The following is a 27,177-nucleotide window of genomic DNA, read 5'->3' on the forward strand; positions in this document are numbered from 1 at the left end:
ACATCTTACATAAGAGCAGATTAAAGCATGCCAAACATTTTACCCCTGATTTTCTCCCCAATTCAGAATGTCCAATTATGTTCCCTCACCTCAGAAATTCCCCACACAGTTCAGTGGATGTCCTCCAATCCCCAGTTAAGACAATTCCCTCTTACACCCAGGAACGCGAAAGCATATGTCAGCAAGTTACCGGTCTCTGGAGGACAAAGGCCAGCCCTGCCGGTGTCCGTCCAAGCTTACCAGGTGATGGCCAGTGTGGTCCGCAGTGGTGCGATGAGGAGAAACAGTCCCTGCCAGTTTTGCCTCCCTAACCCACCAGAGCATCAATGCCAAGTCAACACTCCATATGGAATCCCCAGTGAAGACCGGCGACTTTGCACAGCCAGAACCAGACTCTATGATTCGCTCTGCACACCTGTGCTTTTACCAGGTGAGTTACTCAGGGATCCCAAACTGCAGATATATATGAAAAAATGTCCTCACAGCCCTGCAAAACTAACTGAACACACAGAAAATATCAGTGGAATATTGTCTACAGGGGGACTACTTCATTTGGTGCAGTGTTTACAAGATATTTGTCACCAGGTAGATTACAAGATTTTTCAAACTGCTATTGTACTGGTTATTTCTGCAAAGAAAATATTGTTTTGCTTTTAAAATCCAACAGGTTTAATGTGTTCAGTGTAACCTCGGAGCATGTAATAATGTATAGAAAATACACTTTTACATATTTGTTTTTATAAATAAATCCTGTTTGACATACATCCAAAGAAACAGCTGTAAATATAAAATTGGATCCATCAGCAACATGAAAAAGTACCTCTTTATACAAATGAAAGTAGGGCACAGACAGACAAGCTTCTTCCTATATTCTATAGTCTGACACTCAATATTGTTACCCAGGTTTCATGACATTTGAGTGCGCAGTTCTCTAAAATGGGACCTACTCCCTGAACATACTAGGATCCTGTGCTATACATTCTGGGGGGGAGGCGGGGGGACAAATAAAACAAAAAGATAGTCAAAAAGCAAAAAAACAAATAACATCTAAAACCATTTCCCACAAATGCAATGCCAAAAATGCCACATTTCCAACCCCCAATTATATCTTACACCTTCTCTATGGCACACCCCAGTCTGACATGCTATAAACAATCATTACAGTCATAATGAGACAGCTCCTAATCACATGGTTTGCACGCGCATTTATCCAGAAACTTGCTGGGCCAAAATAACTTCATGGAAATGAGCTTTAGTTGTTGTTCTTAATATAATAATAACCATGCATATTAAAAAAACTTTCCAGGTTTCATGCCAGGATTAAAACAGCGTGTGATTACAAATCTATTGTTGGAAACTTTACTGTACGTGTCTGCACCTGAACTCGTGTGGAGTCTGCACTCCATGAATAGCGGCTCTGCGGACTTCGTCCCCTCTGCATAAACAAACCCAATTAATTACTAAACTGTGCTGTTAATCAATAGGGTCCATGAGGTCAGAGCCAGGCTTACACTTAGAGAGGCAGGGAGATGAGAACTTCAAGAGCAGGCACGTATCAACTCAGCACCTTTTCATTTCATTATGCCTTCTTATCTAAAGGTTGCCGGCACCTTGGCCACGCTGAATAACCATTTGTCCCTTGAGTGAAAAGCATTTCCATACATATCTCCAAATGCTTAATTGAAAGCTTTGTAAGGGTCGCCAATTATGTTTTGTATTTTCGACCGTCCCCATACATATCTCCAAATGCTTAATTGAAAGCTTTGTAAGGGTCGCCAATTATGTTTTGTATTTTCGACCGTCCCCAGTTTGGTTTTGGCCAATCGTAGCATTTGATTGAACTGGCGAACCTCAGAACAAAATGTACCAATTTTAATATTTTACTCTGGTTTATTGTAAAGGCAAGCGTTGCTTTGAGGCGAATACCCCGGTCCCGATGTCCTGTAAAAAAAAACCTGAGGACCTCTGAGAAAGTGATCTGGGATTAAAAAAAGTTTAAAAAATGAAATGGCTGATTCGCACGGGACTAAGTTTCTCAGTTGCAGGTAAAAATTACAAGATTACAAGGCCATCTGTTTATATAGTGTCTAATTCCTGTGCGAATCAGGCTTTAGAAACATTTCAAACAGGAAACAAAAAACATGTTATACATAAAACTAATCTGATTTAGTGATCCTCACTTTAATGAAGCTAAGCAATGAAATCATGTAGTTACAGCTGTAAAACTGGACAATATTACAGGACATTATCAGCAGCTTTAAAAGAGGCTAAATAATGTATACATGCAGTAAAGAAACAGACACCAGAGTTGTGATTCTGGGGCACTGCAGCTTTAAGATAGTATTTCAATCAGGGTTGAGGGAAGCTGAAAAATCCATAAAACACTTTAAAAGGGAGACTAGTGGCAACTGAAAGGCAGATCACATCAAACTACACTACGATCAAAAGCATCGCTCTGGACATCTCAAATGAACCAAAAACCTCACTCAAAAGGTCATGCAAACTCATATTGGGGAATCAGGGTCGAAAGCTATGTTTGTTCTTTTTTAATTAAGCTAGGGGGACCAGTGCTAATGCTACTAGTGCTAGTTCAAAGCACTGGTTAGAACTCATTGGCTACTTTAGTATAGCCAATTACTAAATCAATGGCAACTTTCATTTTCATTTCGTTGTCCTTTCTGCAGAGCCACTTTGAGAAGCAGTGATGGATCTGTTCATTTTAGGGAGAGCAGGGTGACACCCCCACCTGGCTGCCTTTGCGGGCTGTGTTGATTGTGCTGTATCTTGTAATGCTTTTCCTATATATAGCCCTTGTTATTCTGTTTGTGGGTGTATGTCGCTGAGGCATGGTTTTAATCTGTTTTGACTGGGGAGTTTCCTTACCTTCTATGGACGGGGCCTGGTCCTGGGCAGCATACAGCATCTCTTTGAAAGCCTGGAAATAAAAACAAGAGGGTGTCAGGAGGGAAGAGCCGTGCTAGGGGAGAAAAGGGCTTCTCTGCTGCCATACAGTTAAGGCAAATTGGGGGTGCTAAAAGGGTAGAAAACAAGGCTTTTAAGAAACATTTGAAGACAAGCAGCAAAGCCAGTTTTCCACTTTCACTTTGTTCTCACTTACAGAATCACACTTACAGTAGTAGCATGGAATTGTACAGTCCTACCTGAAACCATGACGCCATATTAGGTGAACCCATCTAGGGGTGCAACGATTCATTGTGCATCACAGATATTGTATTGTAATAGAGGTATTAGTTTGTATTGTGATAAAATATTTAAAGCACATTACTCACTGGAGTTCACAAAAACGGTTCTTAATGAAAAATAAGAGTGTTTTATAGTTTTTGTTCATCGTTAAATAATGATTTGATTCTGCATTGCACAAGTAGCCCATCAGGACATTAAAAGTTTAAACATTTAGAAAATGAAACCTAATCCAACACCTGTACCCCCCATCTGCATAAGGCTGGTCCAGTGGCAGGTCTCGTTACCATCTTGAAAGGGGTCTTCTCAGTAAGGGCACATGCAGCACTGCAGGGTGGACTTCATCAGCATCAGTGGTATGGTACCTTCTGCATCATTATTATATATGCTTACTAATTATTCCAACAAAAAATTGAAAAGATTTTCCTAAGTGAAGTGGGGGAAAAAAATCTGTAACGCTGATTGTGAAGAAGTGAGCTGGGGAAGCATATCGGCATTGCAACTGGCTCCAGTGTACAGTGCAACAATAACAGGATTTAAAATATGTACGAGCGCTCACTCCCCGCAGTAATTAGTAAATATGGTAAAAATACCAGTAATTAGCAAGGAGGCAGTGACTGAATTCAAAGCCCTGTCCCACCCCAGCCCAGGCATTCTAAGAACATGTTCATGACAGCAACAGGACAGCAGGTAGCACAGTAGCAATGTGTTTGCTGGTGACACACTCCATGTTCTCCCCAGGCCTAAAAGAGTTCTTAAGGCTGGATTTGCTTTGCATTATTGATTAACCAATAAGTGTCCCATTACTGAGCTCTCCTCAAATTGCTGACTCTGAAGAACGCAGCTCAGGATAAAACAGCATTACCTTTTCATATTCTTGCACAAGATGTAATAGGTAAATAGTCTGGGCTGTCCCTGTATTGCCAGTTGATCAAATTCTGTTCCTTCCACAGTAATACACTGATTACATTTGCTATACACACCTTACCCATCCCAAATCATTTTATGAACTTTTATTACAAATCAAAGAAACAGGTAGTGTCAGTTATTCCCAGTAGTTACATGAACCAAAACAAAAAGTAAGCAGAAAACAGCTCCATACTGCTAGCAAACTTCAACACCCCCCAGATCTGCTATGAATAATGTGTGGTAAATAATGTCCAATCACAATCAGATAAACGGATGTCAATGGAGAGAGGGGCCTCCTTGTACCCCAGACTGGTAATTACTGTACAGAATATCAGTTCTTTAGGGTGAAAACACAATTATGGGTCTGTGCGGACAGGATAATAACAATGCTTCAATGATTCACAAACAGAAGTGAACCAGGTAGCAGCACATGGAAGCGGTTATTGACACCAGTACTGAGGCTCCTGTATATCTGCAGTAAAAATGTGTTACCTGTATGTATTAATAACAGAATTGTGGTGTACATGGTGTTCATATGGGCACCTTCACTACATCCCCTGCCCTTCACAGATTCACAAAAAACAAAACTCCAGGAAACAAACTACAATGCCGCAGAAGCCGTGTCCTTTTCATGGCTGAGATCATTCTTCCTGGAAAAACAAAAGCTCCTGTACTTGACCTGCGTGTTTGCTTTTACAATAATCTGCTTAATCCAAACAAAGCCCCCTCATCATCCAAACAACCTAATTTACAGCAGAGCAGCTTTCGATGACTCCTTCGGCTGTGACTCATTCCAACCCAGGGGCACAGACAGCCACAGAACAGTGCAGGGACAATGATCGTAAAACAGACACCGTTAAAGTACATGGTCATTCCAGCATACTGTATCTTACCTAACATGTACTGCCTTCATTTTACAGGTCTCACGTATTCCTGTTTGGAAACCGCACACATTATTGTTCAGGTAAATTAGATTTGTCAATGGTAATTTATTTGAATCTATTAGTGAAGAATATGTACCAAGCGCTCCTTGCAGATGCTTCAATTCTACACGTCGGTTCAACTCTGAGGCGTTGCATGAAGGAGTCAAGTCCACATTGAAAACACCAAGCACAGGAAAGGCAGTGATCGGTACTCAAAGAACTGCCAGTTTTATTTTTTTCTGCAGAAATACAGATTTAAAAACAATATGCTCAGGAAGAGTCGTTGTGTTAAATGAAATGTTTGGAATTGTTTTTCTTACAAGGGCTCGAAACACTCGTGTCAGCTGCGTCCCTTCAACGGCAAGTGCAGCCTGGAAAAGAATCCCAATAAAAATTATGGGCCGACAAAGCACATTAATCTCCAGCTCTCACAATATATTTATTGCCATTAACCTTTTTACTACAAGAAGGGAAATGGTTTATAGTGGAAGGGTGAAAAAAAACACAATTAGACACTTTTTTAATTAACTTAAAGACCAACTTGGTACAGGCATGAACCATCACATATATCTTACTGTAACTGTATTCTTCTTCTTTCTTTTTAGATTCACTTTGCATTATTTTCTGTTTCAGTTCAAAGTGACCTCCATAGAGCTCTCACTAAGTACTGCTGGCGCACCAGAGTAAACTCATTAACCTGTCCCGCTGCAACACTCTGCCTCTAGTGGAGGTAAGAAGAAATATCATATAGAGCAAATGTGAGTAGCAAAAAATTCAAGTGGCAAAAGATGTAAACTATTCTAAATAATTTTCTTCTTAAACCACAAGAATGTGTACCTACAGCTATGGCCAAAAGTTTTCCATCACCACTTTGCAGTTTTCCATATACTTAACTAAAAACTGACAAAAATTTTGATTTTTTGAAAACTAACATGAAATACTGTATTACTATTATGGCTTCCGGTAGACTTTTGCAATACCGTTTTGTAGTTTCTTTGATTACATGGTGTTACTTTTTTTTTAGTATGTCTCAATCCTAAAATTCTAGGTGATGCAAAGCTTTTGGCCATAGTACTACAGTAAGACAACTAATCTATCCGATGTGTTCTCACAAATGATTCGGCTCGAGTCCAGGCTATTTCTTTGCCGACCGAGGGCAGGAGCTCCCAGGGGGCGGCGCTTGACCAATTGACCGGGTTTGCCTGTAAGCTGCCCAGGGCTGCGTTGTCCTCCGATGCTGTAGCTCTGTCTGGGTGGCTGCACGGTGAATCCGCAGTGTGTAAAAAATCGGGCGGCCAATGGCACACGCTTCGGAGAACAGCGTGTGTTCGTCTTCGCCCCCCTCGAGTCAGCACAGGGGTGGTAGCGGTGGGCTGAGCTAAACAAAATAATTGGACTGCTAAATTGTGGAGAAATTAACAAAAAAACAACTAATAAATAATAAAAAAAAAAAAAATAAATAAATAAAAATAAAAATAAATAAATAAATAAATAAATGATTCAGCTCCAGACCTATAGGCCGAATGTCCAGGAACGGTTTGTTACAGCCTGCAACTGGACCTCATGTTTCATTCCCCTATTATCAAGGCATATATACATTTTCAAACATCTATAGAAGAAATAGAATTATTCATGGCTCTGCATGCTTAGGTGTATTATCATTACAGTATTTCCAATTCAGCTTTTCAAGCACCTTTGCTTGTCCTCCACTCACAATAACAGTTTTTGCAGCATTTTGTTTGTTCGTGAAAAAGAACCTCACTGATATCAGTATAAAAATCGAGGGGTTACAACAGAACAGCCACCCTATTACTATGAGGCTACATTTTGAAATGAACACCAGTTTCTTAGTCTCATGTTTAGAAGTTAGAATTGATCTCTATCGTCTGCTTTAAAAATAACATTTGCATACGGCCTGTGTTACATATACAATGTCATCAGTATTTAAAAACATCCAGAATTACTATACTCAATAGTGCTACTTGTAGAAATACTAGAAGAAATGGAATACATTCAATGGAAAACACCTTTCCAATTCAATTTCATTGTCATTGTACATTACTTCTATAAGTATTCAATTGCATTGTCATTGTACAGTATTTCTATAAGTATTCTAAAACAAAAATGTATAAAAAAAACCAACAAGTTATGTGGCTGTTTCGTTCACAAAGTGACAAAATGGGCAGAAAGCTAAACTGGGCAAAATAAACAAACAGGTAAGCCAACAATGCCTGCTTTGTTTCCGATGAAGACCAGGGAAAAGGGTGGTTAACACCAAGGAATTATATTTTAGTGTAGAACTGAACAGGACTGTGGGGCACTGTGGCTTTAAGAGACAAAGCACATGGTCATAATCATGCATTTTAAAAACCTAGAGGAATAAAACCCCTGAGGAGCAGACCCTGGATCTCAGTACTAAACAGAAATCAAAACAATCTCTGATAATAAGCAAAAGGGCGGGGCCAGCCGACAAGACAGCTAGTCTCATCCTGATTAACCCTGCAGAGACTTCATGGCTGCTGAAAAAAAACACCCAGGTGGCAAAATGCATTTAGCAACTGTGCCTGGAAAGAGCAAAGCCAGTGCATACTCAATGTGTGTGTGTGTGTGTGTGTGTTCCTGGAATGCTGTGTATTTTTTACAGTGGAGGCCAGATCCTGTTTTTACCATGTAAGACAATTATACAGTAATGCACAGTGGCAGCCATCTATTCTGCCCACCAAAGACAAATAGCATGGTCTTATCAAAACAGAAGATCTTCAGACTCCAAATGAACAATAAAAGAACCCTGAATTAATCTTTACATTGCTAACTTCAGAAGTGCAAACTAAAATGTGTAAGGACCATATTTTACAATTCCATACCACTTGATTTATTTTTCTTCATCTTTTTCACTAATGCAATACTCGGGGTGTAGGGATTCACTGTTTAGTGATCAATCGTAATCATATTGTATCATAAGAGACCAAAAGCATAACATAACTCATTGTACTGTGTTATAGTTAGTATGAGTACATACTCTACTTATCTTGTTTAATTTTTTACTTTTGACAAAATACTCTTTGATCTTATTATAAGTCATGCAGGTAGACCATTAGGCTCATACACTGTATCGTGAGGCACATTGTAGCGTGACATTAGAGTATTGTTACACTCCTATAATGAACCAGTTTTGTTTGTTTTCATTTTGACGTTACAGATACATACACAGTACTATGTTAAGACACATGGGTTGTTTATAGGAATTACCTATGAACTGTGCATCAGCTGCAGAGTTATTTACAACGTCTCATGCGAAAGACTGAGCACAAGGAGGTTAAGTGACTTGCTCAAGGTTGCGCAGTGAGTCAGTGGCTGAGCTGGGATTTGAACCCGGGACCTCCTGGTTATAAGCCCTTTTCTTTAGCCACCGGACCACATGGCCTCCTAATCTTACGACAGTCCACTCTTCAACAATCATACCCAAGCCTGTGACCTAAAGGGTTAATCTCTGTTCCTGGTTCCAATTTAAAATGCCTGTTGGGGTCCTCATACACCCTTGTGTGACTGACACCTGTCCCCACATACACGCCTGATGAGGCACACAAGGATGCATCTCACATGCAAAGGCAGACATGAGTTAAAGCCCAGGAACAAAGCATCTGTTCAATAGTGGGTTACTTACTGTAGCTTTCACAACATCAGAAGAAATCAGACCATATCCTGTATCTTTCTGTACAGTGTTTAGCAGTAACATCTGAAGGGCTTCCTTTCCAAACGCAGTGTTTAGTGTGAGCATACCTGCTTCATCTGCACACAAAGAACAGCAGCATGTGATCCTCATTCTCAGCACTCTCAGAAACAAGCAGGGACTCCTGGACAGGTGAAAGCTGACTCATTTCATTCACCCTCCCTCCTTGTATAACAATGACTTTTATTTGTAGGTGACCACGAAAGATGCTAGTGTTTCACGGTATATTATGATACTAAAATTCGACAATAGCTAACATCGGGGTAAAACAAAAATATATCCCGGTTTTTCAATTCCGTGTTCTATTTTCTGTTTTTTTATTTTTTGAACTTTTAAAACAAAACTCTAATTGTGTGTTTTAAAAACAATATGAACTAAGCTTACTCATTTCTGCTTAAGTGTAATTAATACAGCAGTCATGGCGAATGCCAGAGAAAAGCTGGATGTGGAACTACTTTGGATTTCAGCCAGGTGACAACTGCAATCTGATTGAAGATGGACAGTCAAAATATCGAACGTGTTTTAAAGAAGTGAAAAACAAAAGGAGAAAATGCCACCAATTTATTGAAACATCTTTCAGATCGTCACCCCGATCTCTTTGCTGAAGTTCACTTTGACTGTAGCTTCCTCCATTCTTTTAGTTTAAGTCAATTTCAGTGCATATTACTAAGTATAATATGTAACAGACATTAAAAAAAGACACAGCAAAAACAGCACATAAAACAGGAATGCACTAGAAGCCGATCAAAAGGGAGTTCATTGATGCTTGTTTCGTCATTACTGTGCATTTGATAGAAAGTGCAAAACATGTGTTATTAAAACTATACTTGTTACCCATGATCGAACTGAACTGAGAGAATCACAGAATGCAACTATGGACCAAGTATGAAACCATTTTGGCAACCATCTTAGGTCACTGAAAATAGGAAGTCGACATTATAAATGGTTTATGCGATATTAGCAGTTGAATTAGTAAGTGCTGTATAGCTCCCCTGCTTAATCGGCATCAAGCGAAAAGCTTGAGAATACAACGCAGTAGTTTCAAGTTTTTTGGCTTCTAGTAAGTGGAATTAAACTTGATTACTTATGCTTATATACCACAGTATTCTGATTCAAATCAAAGCACACACACACACTTGACTGAAGAAGCAATGGCACTGAACTGAAGTCTGAGCCTCTTCTCTCTCTTCCTGCACTGCCTTAGTGTGTGCTGTCAACTGTAACGTAAACGGTTTGTTCTCTATTATACACAGAGGCTTGGTGTTTCAGCTCTGTTTCCTACATTACTAGACCGAGTTTGGACTCTCTTTCCAATAGATAATAAACACTGCTGTGTGTCCTACTCACTGTACTGGCAACTGAACTTCAGCAGCTACCGCAGAGCATCTGGTCTGTCAAGGTCTGGAATTAGCAATGAGCAGAGATCAGACTCCCCTGTTACTGTACCCACTTACACACAGCAAAGGGAACATGCTCACAAGGGCATCACAAAAACCTGGAATGGCTCAAACTGCAATGAACATCTTTTTTTTTTTTTTTATTAAAAAAAAAAGAAACTGAGCACAAAACGGTAAGCAGTGGACTTTTTCAGGAGTTCACCAATAACCTGGCTAAACTAAAATTAAAACACAAAAGACGTGTTGATATAAGCATTGATTGCTGTGGATATTATACTGCAGGTATTACACTGATTAAAGTAGTGTTCATTAATACAATTTGTATTCTATATAGGTGCAATAAACATGCACAGTACAGTGTTCTGTCTGCTAGAATGTGCTATAATGCTTCTGTCTAGACAGTTCAGTACTTTACAGCAATGCACTTGCATGGAAAGATTCGACTACTGTTGATATTTTTAAAAAGCAACTCAAAACACATTTTTTTAAAAATGTTATTTGAGTCTGTGTAGGGCTGGCTGTTTATGTGTTATACAGTACTGGTGCTGTGTGTCCTCTGTTTCTGGGCTAAACTTGTTGTGTGTCCTTGTTTTAATGTGTAACCTGCTTTGTGTCCATTTTTAACATCACTGTCTATTGTTTTAAACTGTAAAGCGCTTTGAGATGTGCTGTATGAATTGCACTATAAAAAATTATTATTATTATTATTATTATTATTATTATTATTTATTATTATTATATTATTATTATTATTATTTGGTAAGCAAGATGTAATCTTGCTTACCAAAGTGCTAATTAACCAAGTGGAAATGAGTTGTATGATTGATAAATGTGATCAATGTTAACTGCAGTGTAACAGTATCCAAATTGATATTATTATTAGCAGCCTGTTCCCATTATATTCTATATTATGTCTAGGACATTTCAATATGGTGATAATAAGCAACATCAACAGAAGTGATTAGAAAGAGAGGAGAAAGAGGGAGAGCGCACCTCAATTTGCCACACCTTGGTATTCAATATTGATCCTGTTGTGTTGGCTGTTTTTGTAATTGTAAAACTATAAATGGAATTTCAAATTAATAAATAAGCCTGCTGTCTGCCGCCCCATAAAATATCACTAATAGCACTAATGAAGGCACTGATAATCAAGGTAATTAAGTACAATCTAGAATTGCTTTGATTGTACTGTACTGTACAAAACAGTACATGCAGGATAGAATACCAGTTTCCCTAGACATTCAGGATTGAATTACCGCAGGACATGCTGACACCGATTCTGAGTAGCATATCAGAGAGCCAACGTAATCATTGCACACACCTTTGGAAATCTCAGATTGCTTCATGGAACTGGGTCTATAGTATAGCCCAGGTCCTGGAAAATACATTGAAAACAGCAATCCACAGCATGGGCAGCTCAAAGCGAGGAATCTGCCAGTAAGGAGGGATTGGAACAGCCTTAGCAGCAGGAATCAATACTCCACAGAAATATCTGAAGCCAATTATGAAAACTGTATCAGCATCCTTTCATTTCACCAGGGAAAATCTTTGCAAGGCAAAGTAACCAATCCATGTAGAAAAAAAATGAATCAGTGCTTGATCTTAATGTAAAACAAGCATGTCAGTAGCATGCCTCTAAAATTACTAAAACTGGTAACAATGTGACAGACTCCTATGTCTTATATGGAACATGCATCCCACAACATATAATAAACTAGAGCTACACTATCAGTATGATCAGATCAAAAAGAGTGAGATGGAAAGGGACAGATCAGCCCTCCAGAAGCTTTAAAATCAATGTGCTTATCAGCATTAGCAACATACTCACTGCCTCGCTGTGATGTTGTAATAAAGATACTTTAGGTTATTTGCTTGCTTTTTAATTGCAGATTTATTGGCTTGGTTCAAATACTACAATATAAACAAGTTTCACCTTTTTGGCACGTTATTTTGGTAGAACCGTTCAGACAATTTGGGTTTACATTTCTTTTCGGGAGAGAAATTGTCCTTCAAAATTCAAATGACCCAATTAATATTAAAATACAGGAGGGTATACTGAAATGTTTCTCTCAGTGTTCCAATTTGCCCTTGCGTGACGACTGACATCGTGCAGCTTTCTTAAACTGGGTTTACAAGAAGCTTTTAGGTCGTGCTGAAGAACTGCAAGTGCACACCGGCTCATTTGGACACCAAAATAATAATACAATTAAGAAAGCAAGGGAAACGAAACAAAAACCCAGACATAGCGTTACACAACATTACATAAGACAACGCTGTGCACTATCCAAGTATTTACATACGTATTATACACATACATTATATATATATATATATATATATATATATATATATATATATATATATATATATATATATATATATATTGCGGATTCAGCAGTTCCGAGCAATCAGGTAGTCTAAGGCTAGGAATACCATTAGATGCTTGTCTCGATCTTAGGTTGTGATACAATTACTACATTTCTTTATGTCAGTTTAACAAATCATGTCATGTAAAAGTTTATGACAATCATTTTAGATAGGCTATCCGATAGGACCAGCGGGTGTAAATGTACAGTAATAATTAATATATTGTTATTATTAATATTATTATTATGAGTAATAATAATAAATAATAATAATATAATATAATTAAAAAAAACAAAAACCCCCAGGGGGTCCAGTATACCAGTAGCCCATAGGAGTTCAATACATTCCTCAGTAGATGTTAATACACCCGGCCACTATTGTAACTTTTGTTCTGTAAATTTGCAGCAAGATCATATTAAGCCCCATATTTGTCTTTTTGAACAAATTAGTGGAACCAACAATTTTTTTCCTGACATTGTGCCCTTGGGGAGACTGCATTTTTGTTCACAAATTTGTTTTAAAAACACATTACTTTTCTTTTTCCTAATTGTCCAAATGCTGACAGCTCATAGTGTTCGATTTCCTCATCCCTGAAAGTCACGTGAGTTGAAAGGTCACAGCCTCACATGGTGCTCTGGAATGAGGAACTAGGAAAAAGCAAAGCAATGTAAGGGGAATGAAAACATGAATATCTCCGGACAGGCTGCCAGACAGCTACTTATCATGGTCCGAAAAAGAGAAGAAATAAAACACAAGAACCTGATGGCAGCCGAGGTAAGGAATGTACTCCCAAAAACAGCAGCCTAGACCAAGCCAGAGTTCTTCCCACATTGCTCAATGAGGAATCATTACAGCACTCTAGTCTAGCGGTCTTACCACTACTAACATTCAGGCTGTCCATATTACCACCAATTCCACCCTACAAGACATCTTTACATCAAGGCTGGACTTGGTGACAAGCTGCTGAAAAGATGTGTTTAAAAGATAACTGACTGCATAGAAATGCACTACATGAGCAATAAGCTATAACATGCTAGTGGAGCCATCAATTGCTCAAACTGTTCAATGATAGGGAATAATATTGCTACCCGTGTTCATTATAGTTTACTGTATCACAGGTTCTACAGCAAAAAAAATATCCACAGATTGAAACAGAGAGATACAAATACTGTCTAAAGACACAGCTGACTAGGGACTGACTCCAAGACAAGGGACTCACTCATTAATTATATTAAAAATGAACATTTAAAAAAAAACATATTTTATTTTCAACCTTCAGGAAACTGGATGTGACTGCAAAGAATTTCCTCACACAAGAGGAGTGACCAGGCAGGCATTTATTACAGTAATCAGTGTTTCCACCAGTACGTATAACAACTCATGTATACACAGACTTCAAAAAACAATTTCGTATCACAGAAAGATAAGTACGGTGTTTGGACTACAAAGAAACACCTGCCATCTATTGAACACGCATACGTTGGCTTTCTCATCGGACAGATTCGTTTGTAAGGTATTCTGTAAGCTGCATATCCCTGTGTAAGTCCATTTCAATGGGCAACACAACTAGGTGATAGGGTCGTTTAAGGATACAGGACCACTCCTCAAGGATATCCAACCTACTGTGGGCAGTCTTGGTTGAGCAGCACAGTATCAGACCACTATAAAAGTCTGATACATCTGCCGTTTTGTTGTTCCATCAAGACTATTAATAGAGAGATACAGCTGTTATATATTACGGACAAATGATAGGGTTGCCTTGGTCAAATTAACCAGCAGTGTCAGTCCATTCTTCAAAGGCGTGTTCGCCTCATGTTGTGTTTTTATCTTTGTCCAATTCCAGTGTAGTGCTAATAACGAGATTTAGAAATGTGATAATGTTGAGTTGCAAATATCATGCCTATTATATACAATGAATGATTCATTAGGGATGGGATTTGTTTAGCCTAATATTCCTGAAAAAGCAACTATTAAATATTATTTCATTGTATTTTATTAGTAGTTCTTATAGATTGTGTCTCAAGTTGCATGCTGCCTAGAGTTAAAAGACTGCAACAACTAACATCTTTAGTACAACAACACTACCTATGTTTAAACTGGTAAAACAATTTTTAGCAACGTCTTGGTTATTTTTATTTGGAGTGTTAGTATAGTAACCCTATTTGAGGTTACAGTCTGAAATGTTTCTATTTGATTTTGTGTTGTCTGTGTGGCTCTATTAGACAGCACTGCGGTAATGCTTTCACCCAGCTGGAATGATGTAAGCTGAGAGTTGGGTATTAAATATTTTGATTCAGTAACCCACAGAGACCAATTTCTTTGTCCACAATTTATAAAACAAAATGGAACTGGAAGTCCAATGCTGACCATTCAGTCCGCCCAAGTGAATGGTCACTCCACGTGCCCCTTCATACCCGTCCGTCACTCGGGACTTCGCAATGTTTAACTAGTCTCATCGTCCCTCCTTTCCTTCCGAAACCATGCGTACCGTCTCGCTTTTCATTGGCTCCCAAGATCTTACGATGTCCCTCCCCCGTCTACCTCTTCCCTGACCGCGCGCTGTCGTGGACACTGCTCTGCTCCCTGTAAATAAAGACAGGAGTTCCAGTTCAATGTTTACTTGCATTTACAGATGTGCACTGGAATATCACAGGACTGGATATGTACAAATTGATCATATTATCATGGAGGAAAGAATGCTTTTATATGGCAATTATAAAATATATTATGGGAGTAATATTAGTTGAAAGGGACTGACAGACACAAAGCAGCCTGAATGGGGAGCTCATCAAAAAATAGTAAAGTTAATTTAATGACAATAATTTAAAAGGTATTTAATAATAATAATAATATTTAATAATAATGAGAGCTAGAGGTTTACTGAATAATAATACTCCATGCACGCTATTAATTAAACAGTGCACATAGCTACCCTTTGTTTGGTGTATTATAATTAACATTCTGGAACAAGCAGAGTGTTACTATCTGTTCATCTATTATTGATGTCTGCTGTTAGTACCAGAAGGCTATTTAGTGGTAGAGACAGCTGGTTTCATTGCTGCCAGTTGCTCCACAAAACTAGGTCTAAATAAATATTACTTTGCATAACAAGCATTAACATAAATAATAGTGTGCGACATAATCTTGTGGTATTGCTATCTCAGTCACCTACAGTGCATGCATTGACAGTCAGGAGCACACCTGAATCAAGATACCCTTCAGTCTACATTCATACACATAACAGTGACTGACAGACCACCCGTCTTCGTAAACCGCAGCAGACAAAGGCTTCTGCCGTGTGCACAATTTCAATTGCTGCGTCTCAGCACTTCGTCTGTGGCAGCCGTCTTACCTGACCCAGTGACTAGGTCAGCGAAGCTGAAACAGCCAAAACAGATAATCCCGGCATTCTGTACAGTCAACCCACAATAACAAATGCACATAAGCAAAAGCAGTCTATCTGAAAACAATATGCAAGTGTAATCGGCAATCAGTGTTTGTGTCCTGCCTCCTCCACCTGCACATATTCGAACATAGTATAAATCCGACTTCTTATTAAGGATCAATGCCGTCGGCTCATCAATATTCGAAATAGGAAGTATGAATTACTGCATTGGGTTCGTCGCTGGGTTATGTGGGCATGATCCCAAACAAGCAGCAATACTGACTGCGCCGCTGATAAAACGCGGAACCGCAGGACACAGGAATGCTATATAGACGTGCATGCGTTGTAAACCGAACAGTATAAATAAAATAACTCGAGCAACTTGACGTAATATATATTGTTGTGTACGCTAGCTTCGTTTTCGCAGCATACACACTCTGTTTTGCTGTCCAGCGAAACTGACGCGTCCAATGAAAATGTCATTTTGCTCATAAACCGACAAACGTGCCCGATAATTGTAATAAATGTGAAATACCTCATATTGAATGTATTGTTTCCTCCACTCGGGAGTGATATGTGCCGAGAGATGCTCCGCGAATTTCATGCTGGGTCGCTCTCTGTCTCGCCGGGGCGCCTTCTATTCTTCTTCTGGTTGTTTATCCCGACACGGTGGTTTTTATTTCAGATTTCTATTTAATAACCCTGCTGTTATATTCCAGTGGCTCCTTCGCCAACATATTACATGGGGCGGGGTCACCACACAGAAGAACTCAAAAGCCCCTTCAAGAAAACTGGCTATATTGTATGAAACAGGTTCGAGACCGACTCGTATCTTGAACGACTTTCTTTCAGGGTTCTGGGCTGAATATCACTGAAGAAACAGCAGTCCGCCATAACAGTCAGAAAATAACGCACAGCTGCGTCACCGCGCACAGCAGCACCTTGGCGCCGCCTCCAAGGGTAAGGACCTGTCGCCAAGCAACGGCTCAGCGAGGCTACGTCACCTAGGGACGCCTACAGACCTTTGAAAAACTTGCAGTGGTGTGATACACTGTTGAGGTAGTTCGTGCAAGTTTTATAATGCATAGTTTTTTTTATTTTGGTCTAATTTTGTCATTCAAGTTAGCTACGTAACTTTACTGGAAACCTTGTTTATAATCTAATTTGGGGTGTAAAATTACCATTATAGCACCTAGTCGTTGTGCATTGAAGTCAAATAATTTTGTCCTATGTCTTTCTCATGCAGGAGTGCTGGGGCTGCGGCATTCCCCCGGCTTTGCATGGCTTTCATCATATACAGGGGTTACAGTTTTGTTCAATGGCTTTCAGCACCCCCAGTATAAAAATTGTTCCAGGGCCTCTGTTCCCACGTTATACTAATACGCATTTATCACGTTTACCGTGATTTGCTATGTTTTCAACATGTTTTACCATACCTCTCTGGGCTTGCCTATGCTTTGTTACAAGTTTTCACTGTTGCTAACGTTTATGAGGGTGGTCTTTAAAGTTTGGAGTATTTTTAATTGTTTCATTTATTGCAAACATTATTTTCCCTAACATGTGATTTGACACATCAAGGTATCTAGGAATAGTATTATCTTTTATGCCAGCGGTAAATCCATGCCAGATTACCAGCATCTAAAGATGTGGTTTTGCCAGTGATAGACAGACACTTTCCTACTGCCAAAGCCCAATATTTACTGACCTCCAGTAGCTGTGTTTGACTCACTGTTCATTCAGAATCTTTTTAAGAATATTTACAGCATTTGTAAGTAATAACAGATACTGTGGGAAAATGTGTATGTCATCTTTGATTCTGAAGGGATTTTTACTAAGCAAATTGTGCCACTAGTGGCCACATTGGATAATACAAATATTACTGTAAAGACACTCCAACTGTCAGCACAGGACATCAGACAATGACCTGGAAATGCAGTGGCTCTGTACCAAGGGCTAATGGCAGCACAAGTATAGGGCAGCTGGCAAATTATGCTGATACTGGACCTGTATCACAGTGTTCTGACTATACCATTCTAAATGATCTTAAATGGTAATGCAGACAGTGACACTACAATGGTTCTGTGCTTAGGGTAATGGTAATGGATGAGGCTTCTTTTAATAGAAAGGTATCATGGTACTGTACCAATACTGTATCAGGACTGCAGCTCCATTGTGGTGTCTTTGCTGGTCATGCTGTTGTTTGCAACTGGTTCTGCTCGGGTTTCTTCAGGGTAATGCACTAGGATTATAATAGTATCCCAAAAGCATTTTTTAAACTTATTTCAAGACTGCATTTAACCTTTTCAACATTACAGACCTGCATATATTTGCATGTGCTTTTTAACAATATACAACGGCAAAACTGTTTAACTTGTTATCCTAGGGTAGCCTTTCTGTGAAGTTACTTAAAGTAATTGTCCTGACAAAATAATTCCATATATCTTAGCCAGATATTGTATTCCACCAAGATACTCAACTCTGCCTTTACTTCCGTCAGGCGGCACATATTGGATCACGGTACACAAAGAGGGCTCCAGGACTATTTTTCTGTTGTGTGATTATGTAGAGAGGTCGGATTGGGTGGATTTTTTTCAATGTTTTAAAATTGTAAAAAATGATGAAGTCTGTTTCATTGTTGCCCATGTTCCACTGATGAAATATATAACTTGTGAATGATAACATAACGTAATTGATATGAAAAATGAACTTTTCTGAACACAGCGTTCAATTTCTAGTACTGTAAAAATTTTAACGAGGGCTTTTACACAGTATTTTACTTTATATTTATTATATGATATTAAACATATGTTTCTGTATAAATGCAAATGTATTTAGTCTAAAGTAGGCTACTATAGTCACTATTATTATTAGTTTAAAATATCTCTGGAATGCGACTACCACCAATTCAAGCATACATGGATGACATGACAACCATGACCCAATAACATTGAATTGGCATGAATGCATTTCAAGCCCACTAAATCGAGGAGCATCTCTATAATTTAAGGTAAAGTAGTAGATAAAGGGTTCTACATTAATGGTGAGGCAATACCAACAGTGTCCGAGAAACCAGTGAAAAGTCTTGGCAGATGGTACAACGGGGATGTAAAGGACACAGTTTGTGTGGGAGAAGTTAGACAACAAGCAGTGGAAGGGTTGAAGAGCATAGACAGCAGTGTTTACCGGGTAAAATGAAACTCTAGTGCTTTCAGTTTGGTCTACTGCCAAGACTGCTGTGGCCACTGACTTTGTACAAGGTTGCCTTGACAACAGTTGTGAAGCTGGAAGCTTTAATCAGTTCATATGGCAGGAAATGGTTAGGAGTTCCACGCTGCCTCAACAGAGTGGGACTCTTGTAAAGGAATACTGCAGCTACCAATCTTTGCTCTAACCAAGACATTTAAGTGTGCCAAGGTCTAAATGGAAATTACATTAGTAGATTCAAATGACAGATGTGTAAGGGAGACAGTACCTGTGTTGAAAACTGGAAGAAAGTGGGCTGCAAAGAAAGCTGTGGAAGATGCTAAGGCTGCCCTTCGAATCAGTGATATTATGGGGTTCAGCATGGAAGCGGAGGTCTTGGTCTCAGTTCAGCTCCTCCTACATGGCACAAGGCAACCCCAGCTCAAGGGAGGAAGCTGGTAGTCAACGAGGTGCAAAAGCAGGAGGAGAGGATGGGGTGTGTAAAGGTCGTTTCCTAGGCCAAGCAGGGAGAATGGATGGGATGGGAGAGTGTGGAACAACTCAAGATCGTCTGGCAAGACATATGGACAGTGGAACAGAGCAGGATCAGTTTCCTCATTAGATCAACGATGTTCTCCCATCACCACATAACCTAAACCTCTGGATGAGTGAGGATCCCTCATGTCCTTTGTGTTCATCACCTGAAACATTAAAGCACATTTTGACAGGATGTAAGGTGGGTCTTAGCCAAGGATGGTTTACTTACTGACCAATAAGTTGCCACCAGTTCCAACAAAGCATTACACACAAAAGACAGTATTCCTCCATCCAGGAGAACAACCATCAAGAAAAGGTGTTAAAACCAAGCTTCACCCAGGACAACTGGAAGCTGCTAGAGACTCGAAATGCTGCAGATGTTGATCAATGGACTATTTTTCCACCTGAAATTGCCACCACTAATCTTTGACCAGACATTGTCTTGTGGTCTAGATCAGTATGCCTTGTTCATATGGTAGAGTTAACAGTGCCATGGGAGGATGCTGTGGATGAGGCGTATGAGAGGAAGAAACTTCGGTATGTTCAACTAGTTGCTGAAGCAGAAAAGCAAGGATGGAGAGTCCGGGTTTACCCAGTGGAGGTGGGTTGTCGAGGATTTGGGGCACACTCTACAACCCAGTTTCTCAGAGATGTCGGGTTCAGTGGCCAAGGGTTGCGTCGCACAGTGAAGAACTTATCTGAAGCAGCAGAAAGGAGCAGCAACTGGCTGTGGTTGAGACGGAAAGATTCTGCCTGGGGATCTCAAGCATAATAGAAAGAAAGCAACGCTGATGTACGGGTAAGTAAGCTGGGCTGAGTTGAGTGGGGGACGGAGCGGGTTGATGCTGGGACACCAGAATCACTGTCGAGCCTCCTTGAGGTGTTGTGGGCTAGACGACGAAACAACGAGGATGGAAGGTGCACTTGAAGACCCCAGAGATGTACCCTACTTGGCTCAATCCAGACAGTTGTCATGCTGATGCGCTGGGCAGACCGCACTGTGGTTGATCCCCGGAGCCAGTATCGCAGTTATTGTGTGTGCTGATGCACTGGGGAAGCAAAATAAGCTGATCTCTGGAGCCAGCATTACACTTCAGCCATCAACACTAGGCAGAAGGATATCTACATCATCAGATGAAAAGAAAAGCAAATGGATGGGGATGCAGATGGATTGCATTAGTTTACTGTAAAGCTATGTTTAGTTGGTGCTTATCTTGGTGAGAGCCGAGTTCAAATCAGCATGAAGTTTTAACATCTACTCTCATGTAATGAGAATCATTTTCTTGCTTTGTTTTATGTGTGATAGTGCAGACCACTTAAGTTGAAAATGTTTTTAGAACAGTTTAGTTATATTCTGTGGAGGCTGAGTGGTCCAGTGGTTAAAAAAAGGTTTGGGACCAGGAGGTATCTGGCTTTAAATCCAAGTTCAGCCACTGACTCACTGTGTGACCTTAAGCTACTTAAAGGGCACATAAGGACCTTTTTATTTTATTGTGTTACATATCCTTATATACCATTTAACTTAGTTGTGCTCTGTCTTTAGCATGAGGTGTGAAACCAAGATCCTATCCAATGCTGTTACATAGTTCACAGCTTAGCCTCTGTAAGTTGTTTTGGATAAAGGTGTCTGCCAAATAAATAAATAATATACTGCTAATATAGTTATTAATTATAATCAGGAAACTTGTTTTCATGTCATCTGCAATAAAATCATTTTTATCCTTTTTACCCAACTCATTAAGATATGCTTATGTTTAAATTGAGTATAATTAAATAGCTTGCTGCTGGCCATTTACAAGATTTTAATACTATACCTCTAGTTAGAGATGGTAGTGCTTCGGCTCGGAGACACACAAACCTATGCGTGATGATTATCATAGTATCATGCAGTTTAAGTTTGTGTTTGTTTTAAATAGTTCTACTAGGTTGGAGTAGCATGTTTAACATGCACTTCGTTACTGCAATATGTCAGTAGGTGACATATTTTGTATTATATGCCTGCCTTGATTAGACTGCACCCAGCTACCTCCAGACCCTCATCTCTCCATACACCCCCACCCGACCTCTCCGCTCCGCCTGCACTAGAAGACTGACTGTACCCCTGCTACGCTCCCCTGTCTCCAGAGCCCGCGCCTTCTCCACCCACACCCTGCAGTGGTGGAACGACCTTCCTACGGATGTCAGGACTGCCCAGTCCCTGACCACCTTCCAGCGCCTCCTCAAGACACACCTCTTCAGACAACACCTGTAAAACTCAACTCTTCCGTTCTGGACCATATAGCACTCTGCCTTTAATACACTTTAACTTGCACTTATCTGCTCCCTATTTTACTGTATTTAATCCTGCACTGAACCCAATCTATAGTATTTTGTATTTCACGAACCCTGATGTAACTATCAACACTGTATTTTGTATCTTAATTGTACTGCAATTCTTGATATATATATATATATATATATATATATATATATATATATATATATACACACACACACACACACACACACACACACACACACATATATATATATATATATATATATATATATATATATATATATATATATATATATATATATATATAGTATACAACTGTAAGTCGCCCTGGGTAAGGGTGTCTGCTAAGAAATAAATAATAATTATAGTTTACACTTCCTGCTATACTTGTTTGTGGTTGTTTTAGTATATTTATAATTGTTTCAAGTATGTTGATAAAGCATATATATATACAACTCAACGCATCGTCCGAAACTAGCACCCAAGCCATCATTTTTCACACTACAGATCCACAGCGAGGTCACCAGAATGTTTTTGACAGTGCAAACATTGTGATCAAAGTAAATGGAGCACTGTATACCTTGTATTCTGTATTGCTACTGAAACCAATATATTAAAAGTGGTAAGCTAAGCAAAAATCTTTCTGTACATCCTAATGTAATAAAGAGCAACTTGGAAGAGAGCTGGGATGGTCCTTTCTTGGGAGGTTTTTACTTCATAACGAACTCTTTCTAAACTAAACGTTTATTTAAAGGGGGATTTGTTGTTTTCCTAAACATATCTGTAATTAAAGTTGTATTCTATTGTTGTTTAAAATGCGATTAAAAGTGCAATTAATCTAGATCCATTTTTTAATCACACAATTAATCGAGATAATTTTTTTTACAGTTTGTGTCAGCCCTGTCGGCTATATATATATATATATATATATATATATATATATATATATATATATATATATATATATATATATATATAGATTAGAATGCATGGAGATTTCTTGAAACACTTTTTAAAGAAACCAAAAACAGTTTCATGAATACCAAAACAGTCTTTACTGTCTTTAATTAGGTTTGTGAGTTTTAATTCTTTTCATTCTCCGGGTGGTATTTGTGAAAGGGAGGTGAGCAGTTATTGTAGCTGTTATATTTACATTGTGTTCTGCTATACATTTAGTACAGCTGCTTTGTTATGCTTTCCATAACACCTGCCATTAGTCAGCCTGGGCCCTAGAGAAATGACTACAGGGCAGCACTGCTTGAAATAATCAATAACCCCAAATTTACATCTAATACAAACCCAAATTCCCATTCCCCAAACGGAGCAAAAACAAACACCAGGGCCCTCCAGAGATTATGTTCTGAAGCTGCTACGGGCTGAATGCTGCAAGATGAACAGAGTACATGGTGGATGACTTTGTATTCCCACTGCATGTCACATTTGTATTAAGAGGGGATGTAAGGAGCTGCATGTCTGTCTGTATGTGGATATGTTCCTCTTGGTATTGTTTTTTCACATTGTTTACTGAAAGAGCCTGGGAGAGGAGGAACCTGTCACATTTACATTGTTGCATATACATACAGTGTATATACATAAGCCACTTACCACTCAGGAGGACTGAAGATTAACAGGGGATTCTTTTCAGCACCAAACCGAAGTAAAGGATATTAACAAGCTCCTGAACCCTGGATGTGAGGCCCAGCCTCCAAAGTCTCCACCTGGATTCAGTAGGGGCATTGCAATAGTTCTGTACAGTGGTATAGGGCAGCTACAATGTGAATAGGCTGGTACCAGGCAATACTGCATGGAATGGTGGGTGAGTGTCACAAAGACGGCCGGAGTGGGTGGCGTCAGACCAGAAGCAGGAAAATAAACAAAGACAGAGGTGGAGTTTGGTGGAGCTGAGCGAATGGTCTCGCTCAGCATTTAATGAATTAACAGACACACAGAAAATAAACAGTTGGAACAATACAAAAACAGGACACGGCACTGGTAGCCAAAATAAACAGAAACAAAAACGGACTAAACAAAACGATGGACGGACAGACACTGACAAACACGGTGAGTTTTGAACACACAAGTATCGTGCTGGTCCTACCAGCACGCAATAGCAATTGTAATTGTAATTATCACTCTCCTACTCTCTCTCCTGTTCTCTAGTCACCAAACACCCAACCGTGAGTATGTGAAAACGTGCATCTATATATACTGTTGTGCTGGGATTCAATTACTAATTAATTATTCACTTGAATCCCAGCACGTGAATTAATAAAGTGCAATTCCCCGTGCTCACATATTATTACATTTTACTTGCATGTGAAGTGCTGTGCAATCCTTGTGCCTAAATACACATATACATTTTAAACACTCATGTTACACAGACCCGTTTATATCCCATGTACCAATGTCTACACACGCAACACATAACAGATAATATACACAGGGGCGGGCACTTTGTCACAGTGAGTCATACGATCAGGAGTTTCCTGGTTTTGTATTGTGGGGCAGTGGTAGCACAAGGGCAGCTACAATGGGATGAGGCATTGGTAGGTTACAACAGTATGCTTATTATACCCTTTCCAAATGATCTTCAATGGTTCGATGAAAATTCTCTTCAGAAATGGCAACCAGCAATCTCCTGACTGTGGGACTGTGGCAAAGTGGTGAATACGTGCAGGTGAGTGCAGTGCAGAGCGGATTAATGACACAGACGAATGATTTACAGGTGCAAGGGTGTTTATTAAATGATTGTAATGTCCAGAGCCTTATAGCGAACCTGCAAACAATAATAGTGTTGGAAGTGGTACAGCAGCATGTATAATAATCCCACGGGTTTGACCCGTAACACAAAATCCGGTTCTTTCACCCACACAAAACACAGACACAATTCAGACAGTGCGTGATTTTAGTGCTAGTGGAATGGTGAGTGGTGATGTCCGGGTTTTACGCTGGCCTGCGGCTGCAGCTCCGGATCGTGCTCAGTATTCTTGGTGAGAAACGACACACAAGACAAACAGTGTTAATACACAGACAAGCAGAATACTCATGGTTTTTGGTACACACAATATGGGCTCCTTCTAGGATATCTGGCTTAACCATATGCAAAGGAACAGATCACTGAAGCTACGCCCCCCTATTTATACCCTCCCCCATGACCCCTAGGTTAACAAGGGCATCTGCTCCTCCAATCTTCAGATGCCACGCCGTCTACTGTCCGGGTCAGTGAGCTTGGGTGCCATAGTTCCGCCCCTTTCCTAAATGGCCGACTTCCACCTACCCTACGGAATAAATTTTCTTGCCATTTGCTTAAGGTAACTTTGTTCCTTCTTTCTAGTGCCCTCACAGGTCGGGAAGGAGATCTAACACCAAGCGTCATTCAATCTCTGTCACAGTGACTCACCCTGCACCAGGACTGGAACCAGCAATCTCCTGACTGTGGGACTCGCCCTGCACCAGGACTGGAACCAGCAATCTCCTGACTATGGGACTCGCCCTGCACCAGGACTGGAACCAGCAATCTCCTGACTGTGGGACTCGCCCTGCACCAGGACTGGAACCCGCAATCTCCTGACTGTGGGACTCGCCCTGCACCAGGACTGGAACAGCAATCTCCTGACTGTGGGACTCACACTACACTCACACAGTATTGACTTTATTGGATATGCCACTGGGGGCTCAATGTACTTTTTTGTGATTCTTCCATCACTTCAAATATTAAAACAGAAGACAACAACATATCTGTGTTCTTGGCTTACATTTGTATTATTGGGACTAACTTGGCCTCTATGTTGGACACTGGAACGAGATCACTTGATCACTGACATTAGAAATGGGAGGCCAAGTTAGTCCCAGTTAGGTCATGATTAACCTGGTCCTTCTGTACATATTTCATCTTCGTACAGCTCACTCTTTATTTAGGACTGGGCTGGAGTCAGAGATTAAGGATTGATAATAGAACAGAGACAAAGCTGTGGGTTTGTCAAAATGGTAATACCTAGCAATGTCTGGTCTTACATGTAAATAATGTAGCACAGACTTGTAGAATCTGTGTACCACTGTTAGAACAAAGGAATCCCATTGGACATTTACAGTATCTTTCACTCCTGTATGGAACTCTAAGCTACATGTTTATACTGTTTGTAACTGCCCCTTACCTTGGTATGATGTTAGCAGTCATTCATAGTGGCTCTTATTGCAATCCCTCAAGTGCTGCGGTTTTATTATTTCTTGCACCTGAGTTTAGGAGCTTCAGTTCCAACTGACTGCCATAGACATATGTAATGTAGGCTAGACTAGCCTTCAGAGTCTTTATACTAGTATGCGCCAGCACCTTCTTGTGAACACCTACTCAGCAATGCAAAAGATGGTACTGGCATTTACTAGCAGAACGACTAACAATGTTACATACCATAAAACTTCTAATAATTGCCAGGTCTCAAACATTCACCTGTCTCCAATACGCGACGAGTCTGCTGGCAAATATTGTAAATGAACAGCAGCTCTCTGTCATTGCCATAGAAGCTGAGGAAGATGAGAAGGAGCTTGAACATCTTGAAGTGACAGTGATGAAAGTGACTCTCAAGATTAATAATAATAAAAAACATAATTTAAGGTATGCCTACATGTAATGTAGATAATTTTTGATAATTTTGATAATTTTAAACATGTTGAAAGTAGGCCAGAATCTAACCTCTTGGTGTATTTTTACATGTTTTGTTGTTAACAATCTACACGTTTGAGATTAAACAATACAGTATTTTTGATAATGATACTTATTGTTTTTATTGTTCATTTTTAAAAACATTTTAGAAGTTATTATTATTATTATTATTATTATTATTATTATTATTATTTATTATTATTATTATTATTATTATTATTGTGCAGCATCGCATACACATCTGTTATGATATCTACTAGGGTTGTCTTTTAGTAATAGTGATTATTATATAATATATTATATATTATTATTATTATTTATATAATTATATAACAATGGATGTAAGATCTAATTCCATTTTTAAATACAAATTTGTACTTCAGTTTGTTCGTTTTCCAACGTTTTGCATACAATATCCGTGTTAACCAGTTCATATAAAAAGATTATGTATACGTTCATTTTATACTTGAGGGTGTACAATACAATGTAATTTTGTTATAAAACAAAACTGTTACTTAGTTCCTACTGACACAAAACCTTTTGACAAAGTTGCTGGAATATTTAAATTGATTCAAAAACATTTCAAAATAGTACAAAAATCACAGCC

At 39.3% G+C, this 27,177-nt stretch overlaps 1 protein-coding gene across 1 annotated transcript in view; it reads right to left on the minus strand.

Annotated features, from left to right (window-relative positions):
• xpr1a (xenotropic and polytropic retrovirus receptor 1a) overlaps positions 1-16,839 on the minus strand; it is a 116,050-nt gene extending 99,211 nt beyond the window's left edge. Inside the window, exons 1-2 of the mRNA XM_041276997.1 lie at positions 16,448-16,839; positions 2,884-2,935 (exon numbers count right to left, since the gene is read on the minus strand). Of these exons, the coding sequence (XP_041132931.1) occupies positions 2,884-2,935; positions 16,448-16,516 (121 nt within the window). The 5' untranslated portion in view covers positions 16,517-16,839. The remainder of the gene's footprint in view (positions 1-2,883; positions 2,936-16,447) is intronic.
• Between the last annotated feature and the right edge of the window lie 10,338 nt (positions 16,840-27,177).

The sequence above is a fragment of the Polyodon spathula genome, chromosome 18, assembly GCF_017654505.1.
Source record: "Polyodon spathula isolate WHYD16114869_AA chromosome 18, ASM1765450v1, whole genome shotgun sequence".
Classification (NCBI taxonomy): domain Eukaryota; kingdom Metazoa; phylum Chordata; class Actinopteri; order Acipenseriformes; family Polyodontidae; genus Polyodon; species Polyodon spathula.